Genomic DNA, 9547 nt, shown 5'->3' with positions numbered 1-9547 from the left:
TACCTTACCTGACATGGGCCTGTTGACGTTACTGTTCTACCTTGCCTGACATGGGCCTGTTGATGTTACTGTTCTACCTTGCCTGACATGGGCCTGTTGACATTACTGTTATACCTTACCTGACATATACCTTACCTGACATGGGTCTGTTGACGTTACTGTTCTACCTTGCCTGACATGGGTCTGTTGACGTTACTGTTCTACCTTGCCTGACATGGGCCTGTTGACGTTACTGTTCTACCTTGCCTGACATGGGCCTCTTGACGTTACTGTTATACCTTGCCTGACATGGGCCTGTTGACGTTACTGTTATACCTTGCCTGACATGGGCCTGTTGACGTTACTGGTCTACCTTGCCTGACATGGGCCTGTTGAAGTTACTGTTCTACCTTACCTGACATGGGCCTGTTGACGTTACTGTTCTACCTTACCTGACATGGGCCTGTTCATTCACAACAAAATGGGGGAAACACCTTTTGAAATGACTTGTGTTAAACGTCCCATACCTATGAACTCCTTTACTCGTTTGATCAGACACTACTGTGAACCAGCATACCTGCTCGTCAGAGCCACATATTTAGAGCTGAGTCATCTTAAATCCTTGAATATTCTGATATTAGGCATGGTTAGATATGATTTCTATTCCCCATGTTTAATGGGGTGTGTTTGTAAATTCACATGGGCAGACACCTCAACGTCCCATGTCTCTGCTGCTCGTCTCCTGACACCAACAGCCACATTCTGCTGTAGCCATTTGAGAGCATGATTTGTATCTCCTTCCTTTTTCCTTCATAACTGGAACGAAGACCCACTGTCTTCAACATACCAACAGTCTGTTACTGGTCATACACATGTTTTATTTTTTCTGTAGCCCCCCCTTGACATTTAGTTTTATACAAGATTGACATGTCCTTCCACCAGTAGCTCTTGAGGCTAGTCTGCGCTCTTATCAATGGAGTGTAGACTATGAGGAGTAGACTCCAGTCAGTCGCAGTAGCTCTGCAGGTGGCTGAAGCTACATGGCTTATGACAGCACTGTTCCACAATGCCTCTTTTCACCTTCTGGTCTTCATGGTCCTTCCATGGACGTTCCAGCTTCACCCTCCAACCCTGTCTGCTCTTCCTAGACAGGAGCCCTTTAAAGTAGTGGGTGAGAAATGGAGGGATGTAGAGAGGGAGAGTTCCCAAAAGCTGTGAAGTAAAGCAGATCTGCAAACTCCTTCACTCACGCAAAATACCAGTTAGACTGTTGGCTGTTTAACAGAGACTGAATGAGCGTGTTATCAGAGCTTCACAATCCGTCTTGTTTAAGGCTCTCCACGTCCTTCAGAGGAGAGATCTGACAGGTGTAGCTCCGCTTCCTACCTCTGAAGTAAAGTTAACTTCAGACATATCAATGGGATGTCTGAGCACGGGGTTTAACTGAGGTGATAGATCCACTTAGATCATGTTCTGGGAGAGAATATAATGAGGAATCTGGAGAATTCACAAGATTCTTAAAATCTATCTCACAAAGTCGGTAAATAGGAACGGTCTCAGCAAAAGATCAGTAGGGATAGCTACAGTATATGACAAACTTCAAGAGAAGGTATACCGTCTTCAACATACCCTCTTCACAGATGGAAGAGAGAGACTGACTAAAGTCAAATATTTAATGTTTGCTGATGACCTGGTGCTTCTGTCCTTCCAACCAAGGAGGACTTACAGCTGCACCCAGATCTTCTGTCAGACCTGGGCCCTGACAGTAAATATCAGTAAGACAAAAATGGTGTTCCAAAAAAGGTTCAGTTGCTAGGACCACAAATACAAATTCCATCTAGACACCGTTGCCCTAAAGCACACAAACTATACATAACTCGGCCTAAACATCACAGGTAACTTCCACAGAGCTGTGAATGATCTGAGAGACAAGGTAAGAAGGGCCTTCTATGCCATCAAAAGTACTTGAATCAGTTATAGAGTCCATTGTCTTTATGGTGTGGTCTGGGAACCGCTCACCAACCAAGAATTCACAAAATGGGACAAAAACCAAATTGTGAGACTACATGCAGAATTCTGCAAAAACATCCTCTATGTACAACATAAAACACCAAATAATGCATGCTGAGCCGAATTAGGCCGATACACGCTAACTATCAAAATCCAGAAAATAAGCGATTCCAAAACCTTCCATAACAAAGCTGTCACCAACAGAGAGATGAACCTGGAGAAGAGTCCCCTAAGCAAGCTGGTCCTAGGGCTCTGTTCACAAACACAATTAGACCTAACCTAAATATGAGAAAACAAAAAGAAAATTACTCGACACATTGGAAAGAATTTACCAATAAACAAAGCAAACTGGAATGCTATTTGGTCAACAGAGAACACAGTGGCAGAAACTTGACTATGTCCAGACTCAGTGAGCATGGCCTTGCTGTTGAGGTAGGCAGAACTGTCTCAAGAGAAGACCGGCTATGTGCACGCTGCCCACAAAATGAGGTGGCAGCAGCTGTACTTCCTAAAAATGAGGTGGAAACTGAGTTGCACTTCCTAACCTGCCAAATGTATGACCATATTAGAGACACATATTTCCCTCAGATTACACAGATCCACAAAGAATTTGAAAACATCCAATTTTGAGAATTGGTTGAATACCACAGTGTGTTTTGCCACAAGAAAAGGGCAACCAGTGACAAACAAACACCATTGTAAATACAACTCATATTTGTTTTGTACATAAACTATTTCCACATCATTATAACACTACATAGCCATAATATGACATTTGAATCTGTCTATTCCTTTGAAACTTGTGTGTCCTGTTTACTGTTCATTTTTGATTGTTTATTTCAGTTTAGTTTATTATCTATTTCACTTGCTTTGACAATGTAAACATATGTTCCCCATGCCAATAAAGCCCATTTGAATTGAATATAGAGAGGGTTGGGGGAGGGGGACTGTAGACTTCAACGTTACAGGTGATTATGCTAGCAGATACCCATAGGCTTCCAGTTGTTTTGCTAACACTATTTAGCATTGTCTCGAGAAACTAACTTCCTTCATACTGGACACAGACATCAATGGTATTGACTCTGAGGATGTAGATAAAGGTTCTCATTGCCAAAATCCAGATATATACCTTTAACAACATACCCTCTCTTTCAAAATGTGTCGGCTTGTAATAAAAGAGCATCACATATTTAAAATATTTTGAATATAGTGCCAGCCTTCAAATCACTCCCTGTTCTCAGTCTCACCTATAAGGTGTTGCAGGAGTAGGTCTGTGGGGGTTATAGAAGAACCCTTGTTCCCCACAGACCAGGTAGAGGGCATCCACCAGGTGTGAGCCACACAGGTGCTGGGAGCTGAGCAGACCCCCGGGGAAGACAGGACCCATACTACCACAACCATATGATATCTGGAGGGAGAGAGAGAGACCATACTACCACAGCCATATGAGATCTGGAGGGAGAGAGAGACCATATTACCACAGCCATATGAGATCTGGAGGGAGAGAGAGACCATATTACCACAGCCATATGAGATCTGGAGGGAGAGAGAGACCATACTACCACAGCCATATGAGATTGGAGGGAGACAGAGATCACAGCCATATGATATCTGGAGGGAGAGAGAGACCATACTACCTCAGCCATATGAGATCTGGAGGGAGACAGAGACCATAGTACCACAGCCATATGAGATCTGGAGGGAGACAGAGACCATAGTACCACAGCCATATGAGATCTGGAGGGAGAGAGAGACCATAGCCATATGAGATCTGGAGGGAGAGAGAGACCATAGCCATATGAGATCTGGAGGGAGACAGAGACCATAGTACCACAGCCATATGAGATCTGGAAGGAGAGAGAGACTGTCCTACCACAGCCATATGAGATCTGGAGGGAGAGAGAGACCATAGCCATATGAGATCTGGAGGGAGACAGAGACCACAGCCATATGAGCTCTGGAGGGAGAGAGACCACCGTATCACAGCCATATGAGATCTGGAGGGAGACAGAGACAACAGTATCACAGCCATATGAGATTGGAGGGAGACAGAGACCATAGTACCACAGCCATATGAGATTGGAGGGAGAGAGAGAGCACAGTATCACAGCCATATGAGACCTGGAGGGAGAGAGAGACCATAGTACCACAGCCATATGAGATCTGGAGGGAGACAGAGACCATAGTACCACAGCCATATGAGATTGGAGGGAGAGAGAGACCATAGTACCACAGCCATATGAGACCTGGAGGGAGAGAGAGACCATAGTACCACAGCCATATGAGACCTGGAGGGAGACAGAGACCATAGTACCACAGCCATATGAGATTGGAGGGAGAGAGAGACCATAGTACCACAGCCATATGAGATCTGGAGGGAGACAGAGACCATAGTACCACAGCCATATGAGATCTGGAGGGAGAGAGAGAGAGACCACAGTATCACAGCCATATGAGATCTGGAGGGAGAGAGAGAGAGACCACAGTATCACAGCCATATGAGATCTGGAGGGAGACAGAGACCATAGTACCACAGCCATATGAGATCTGGAGGGAGACAGAGACCACAGTATCACAGCCATATGAGATCTGGAGGGAGACAGAGACCATAGTACCACAGCCATATGAGATCTGGAGGGAGACAGAGACCATAGTACCACAGCCATATGAGATCTGGAGGGAGACAGAGACCATAGTACCACAGCCATATGAGATCTGGAGGGAGAGAGAGACCATAGTACCACAGCCATATGAGATCTGGAGGGAGACAGAGACCATAGTACCACAGCCATATGAGATCTGGAGGGAGAGAGAGAGAGACCACAGTATCACAGCCATATGAGATCTGGAGGGAGACAGAGACCACAGTATCACAGCCATATGAGATCTGGAGGGAGACAGAGACCATAGTATCACAGCCATATGAGATCTGGAGGGAGACAGAGACCACAGTATCACAGCCATATGAGATCTGGAGGGAGACAGAGACCACAGTATCACAGCCATATGAGATCTGGAGGGAGACAGAGACCATAGTACCACAGCCATATGAGATCTGGAGGGAGACAGAGACCACAGTATCACAGCCATATGAGATCTGGAGGGAGACAGAGACCATAGTACCACAGCCATATGAGATCTGGAGGGAGACAGAGACCACAGTATCACAGCCATTAAACAGAAAGAGAGCTGGGTGAGAGTACATGGAAAAAGAGAGGGAGTCCATGCCCATATCACAGTGACAGGAAGGATGTGCATGGTTTAGTTCCAGCTCAAGCACCAACACACCTGATTCAACTAATCAGCTAATCAATCAATTGTTTTCTGGATTAATCCAGGATTAGGATCAGGATACACTGTATAAATACTCTGACAGACAGGCAGACAGTGAAACGTAAGGAAACCTTAGGTGAAGGTAGGTTATGAACCAGGGTTGGGGTCAATTCCATATCAATTCAGAAAGTAAACCAAAATTAATTTCCAAATTTGAATTTTTGCATGGAAGACAACTGGAATTGGAATTTCAGTGTTCATCCTGAATGGACTGGAATGAAAATGTAATTGAGCCCAACCCTGTTATGTATGCACTTACCTGAAACAGACAGCCAGCTGAGGTGAGAAGAGCAGGTTGCCTAGTGGTTAGCGTGTTGGACCAGTAACCAGAAGGTTCCTTGATCAAATCCCTGATCTGACAAGGTAAAAATCTGTTCTTCAGAACAAGGCAGTTAACCCACTGTTCCCCAGTAGGCAGTCATTGTAAGAATTTGTTGTTATCTAACTTGCCTAGTTAAATAAATAGAAGAGCAGGTGGTGACGTGTCAGTCACGTAGAGCACACGGGACCTTCCTCCTCTCTGTCCTTTACACCTGCCTCTGCCACACGGGACCTTCCTCCTCTCTGTCCTTTACACCTGCCTCTGCCACACGGGACCTTCCTCCTCTCTGTCCTTTACACCTGCCTCTGCCACACGGGACCTTCCTCCTCTCTGTCCTTTATACCTGCCTCTGCCACACGGGACCTTCCTCCTCTCTGTCCTTTATACCTACCAGTCAGGTAGAGCACACGTGACCTTCCTCCTCTCTGTCCTTTATACCTGCCTCTGCCACACGTGACCTTCCTCCTCTCTGTCCTTTACACCTGCCTCTGCCACACGGGACCTTCCTCCTCTCTGTCCTTTATACCTGCCTCTGCCACACGTGACCTTCCTCCTCTCTGTCCTTTATACCTGCCTCTGCCACACGGGACCTTCCTCCTCTCTGTCCTTTATACCTGCCTCTGCCACACGGGACCTTCCTCCTCTCTGTCCTTTATACCTACCTCTGCCACACGGGACCTTCCTCCTCTCTGTCCTTTATACCTACCTCTCTTCCTGTCAGCCAGGTCTTTGTTTGACAGCATCAGCGGAAAAAGCTATTTTTCCTGACTGTCATTAAACCCTTTGAGCTGCTGTTGAGCTGCCGTTGAGCTGCCGTTGAGCTGCCGTTGAGCTGCTGTTGAGCTGCTGTTGAGCTGCCGTTGAGCTGCCGTTGAGCTGCTAGAAGAGGTACTGGGAGATCTATCTGGCCTTTTAAGGGCTTTTTCCATAGCAACACCTGAGTGTCTCCAGTGATTATATTAATGTAAGCGTTATTTATGTGGAAGTGTGACACCTAACACTTGTGAAGAGCAGAATCAGCAACCTCTGAATCATCTACAGTTTTGTGAGGTGTTAACCGTAGAAGGTGTTAACCAATGTTCACAGTTAGTTATTGTTATGGATAGGCCGCCCGAAAATTCCCAATTGTCCTCACCTCGGCCCGAAGACAGCAGGTCCACTTAGACCATGACCTAGTGAGTCACGAACCGGGCCATGGATGCGGAAACATCTGAGCCTTTTTGGTAAAACACCAGGGTAAATTCTCAGTGGACATTCGCCAATAGAGACCTACAGGATAAGTTAAGTTTGTGTCATTTGCACAGGATCCACATAGTGGATATAAGCTGAAACGGGCAATAAGCTAGAGACATATCTACACTGTACATTAGGTCTACAATAGACAGGTAGGTGTAGTGTAGTGTAGGTCTACAATAGACAGGTAGGTGTAGTGTAGTGTAGGTCTATAATAGACAGGTGTAGTGTAGGTCTACAATAGACAGGTAGGTGTAGTGTCGGTCTCCAATAGACAGGTAGGTGTAGTGTAGGTCTACAATAGACAGGTAGGTGTAGTGTGGTGTAGGTCTACAATAGACAGGTAGGTGTAGTATAGTGTAGGTCTACAATAGACAGGTAGGTGTAGTGTAGGTCTCCAATAGACAGGTAGGTGTAGTGTAGGTCTACAATAGACAGGTAGGTGTAGTGTAGGTCTACAATAGACAGGTAGGTGTAGTGTAGGTCTATAATAGACAGGTAGGTGTAGTGTAGGTCTACAATAGACAGGTAGGTGTAGTGTGGTGTAGGTCTACAATAGACAGGTAGGTGTAGTATAGTGTAGGTCTACAATAGACAGGTAGGTGTAGTATAGTGTAGGTCTACAATAGACAGGTAGGTGTAGTATAGTGTAGGTCTACAATAGACAGGTAGGTGTAGTATAGTGTAGGTCTACAATAGACAGGTAGGTGTAGTATAGTGTAGGCCTACAATAGACAGGTAGGTGTAGTGTAGGTCTACAATAGACAGGTAGGTGTAGTATAGTGTAGGTCTACAATAGACAGGTAGGTGTAGTGTAGTGTAGGTCTACAATAGACAGGTAGGTGTAGTGTGGTGTAGGTCTACAATAGACAGGTAGGTGTAGTGTAGTGTAGGCCTACAATAGACAGGTAGGTGTAGTATAGTGTAGGTCTCCAATAGACAGTTAGGTGTAGTATAGTGTAGGTCTACAATAGACAGGTAGGTGTAGTGTAGGTCTACAATAGACAGGTAGGTGTAGTGTGGTGTAGGCCTACAATAGACAGGTAGGTGTAGTATAGTGTAGGTCTACAATAGACAGGTAGGTGTAGTATAGTGTAGGCCTACAATAGACAGGTAGGTGTAGTGTAGGTCTACAATAGACATGTAGGTGTAGTATACTGTAGGTCTACAATAGACAGGTAGGTGTAGTATAGTGTAGGTCTACAATAGACAGGTAGGTGTGGTGTAGGTCTACAATAGAAAGGTAGGTGTAGTGTAGTGTAGGTCTACAATAGACATGTAGGTGTAGTGTAGTGTGGTATAGGTCTACAATATACAGGTAGGTGTAGTGTAGTGTAGGCCTACAATAGACAGGTAGGTGTAGTGTAGGTCTACAATAGACAGGTAGGTGTAGTGTAGTGTAGGTCTACAATAGACAGGTAGGTGTAGTGTAGTGTGGTGTAGGTCTACAATAGACAGGTAGGTGTAGTGTAGTGTGGTGTAGGTCTACAATAGACAGGTAGGTGTAGTATAGTGTAGGTCTACAATAGACAGGTAGGTGTAGTATAGTGTAGGTCTACAATAGACAGGTAGGTGTAGTATAGTGTAGGTCTACAATAGACAGGTAGGTGTAGTGTAGTGTAGGTCTACAATAGACAGGTAGGTGTTGTATAGTGTAGGTCTACAATAGACAGGTAGGTGTAGTGTAGGTCTCCAATAGACAGTTAGGTGTAGTATAGTGTAGGTCTACAATAGACAGGTAGGTGTAGTGTAGGTCTACAATAGACAGGTAGGTGTAGTGTAGTGTAGGCCTACAATAGACAGGTAGGTGTAGTATAGTGTAGGTCTACAATAGACAGGTAGGTGTAGTGTGGTGTAGGTCTACAATAGACAGGTAGGTGTTGTATAGTGTAGGCCTCCAATAGACAGGTAGGTGTAGTGTAGTGTAGACCTACTACAATAGACAGGTAGGTGTAGTGTAGTGTAGGCCTACAATAGACAGGTAGGTGTAGTGTAGTGTAGACCTACTACAATAGACAGGTAGGTGCAGTGTAGTGTAGACCTACTACAATGACACCAGCTGCTATCTGATAGGGCAGTGGTTTTTAAACCTCTCCTCAGGGACCCCCAGACGTTATACATTTTCCGACGTAGCTCACCTTAGTCACCTAGTCAAGGTCTTGATGACAAGTTGAGTAATGTGTGCTACCTCTGGAATAGATCAAATACCTGGCATGGCTGGGGATCCTCCAGGAGATAACCACTGTGCTAGGGAATTTGGCTTTGACTGCAATCTGTATTTATGACAATAGATGCCTATTACATGGAGTGTAATAATGGGGTTGGGGTTGGGGTTGTGTAATGTCTGTTTCTCTCTCCTTTCTTCTCCGTCTGAGCAGATAACAGGGGGAACATGGAGTTCAGTCTCTTTTCTTCTCCGTCTGAGCAGATAACAGGGGGAACATGGAGTTCAGTCTCTTTTCTTCTCTGTCTGAGCAGATAACAGGGGGAACATGGAGTTCAGTCTCTTTTCTTCTCTGTCTGAGCAGATAACAGGGGGAACATGGAGTTCAGTCTCTTTTCTTCTCCTCTGTCTGAGCAGATAACAGGGGGAACATGGAATTCAGTCTCTTTTCTTCTCCTCTGTCTGAGCAGATAACAGGGGGAACATGGAGTTCAGTCTCTTTTCTT

The 9547-nt window shown here is 45.2% G+C and overlaps 1 protein-coding gene across 1 annotated transcript; it reads right to left on the bottom strand.

The window, feature by feature from the left end:
* Window positions 1-984: 984 nt before the first annotated feature.
* LOC115129128 (insulin-like) lies at window positions 985-3376 on the bottom strand. The gene is made up of 2 exons (XM_029659233.2): window positions 3237-3376; window positions 985-1123 (listed from the first exon to the last, which is right to left on the bottom strand). Exons 1-2 carry the CDS (start codon window positions 3374-3376, stop codon window positions 985-987), a joined length of 279 nt encoding a protein of 92 aa, XP_029515093.1.
* Between the last annotated feature and the right edge of the window lie 6171 nt (window positions 3377-9547).

This window comes from Oncorhynchus nerka, linkage group LG5 (assembly GCF_034236695.1).
Source record: "Oncorhynchus nerka isolate Pitt River linkage group LG5, Oner_Uvic_2.0, whole genome shotgun sequence".
In the NCBI taxonomy this organism is placed as follows: Eukaryota; Metazoa; Chordata; class Actinopteri; order Salmoniformes; family Salmonidae; genus Oncorhynchus; species Oncorhynchus nerka.
This window is presented reverse-complemented; position numbering and strand designations above follow the sequence as displayed.

What these genes read in the sequence shown, in the direction of transcription:
- LOC115129128 (XM_029659233.2), bottom strand. Translation starts at nt 3,376, where the DNA reads ATGGGTCCTGTCTTCCCCGGGGGTCTGCTCAGCTCCCAGCACCTGTGT. An exon ending in ACTCCTGCAACACCTTATAG is followed by an intron (nt 1,124 to 3,236) that starts GTGAGACTGAGA and finishes GCTCCTGTCTAG; the next exon opens with GAAGAGCAGACAGGGTTGGA.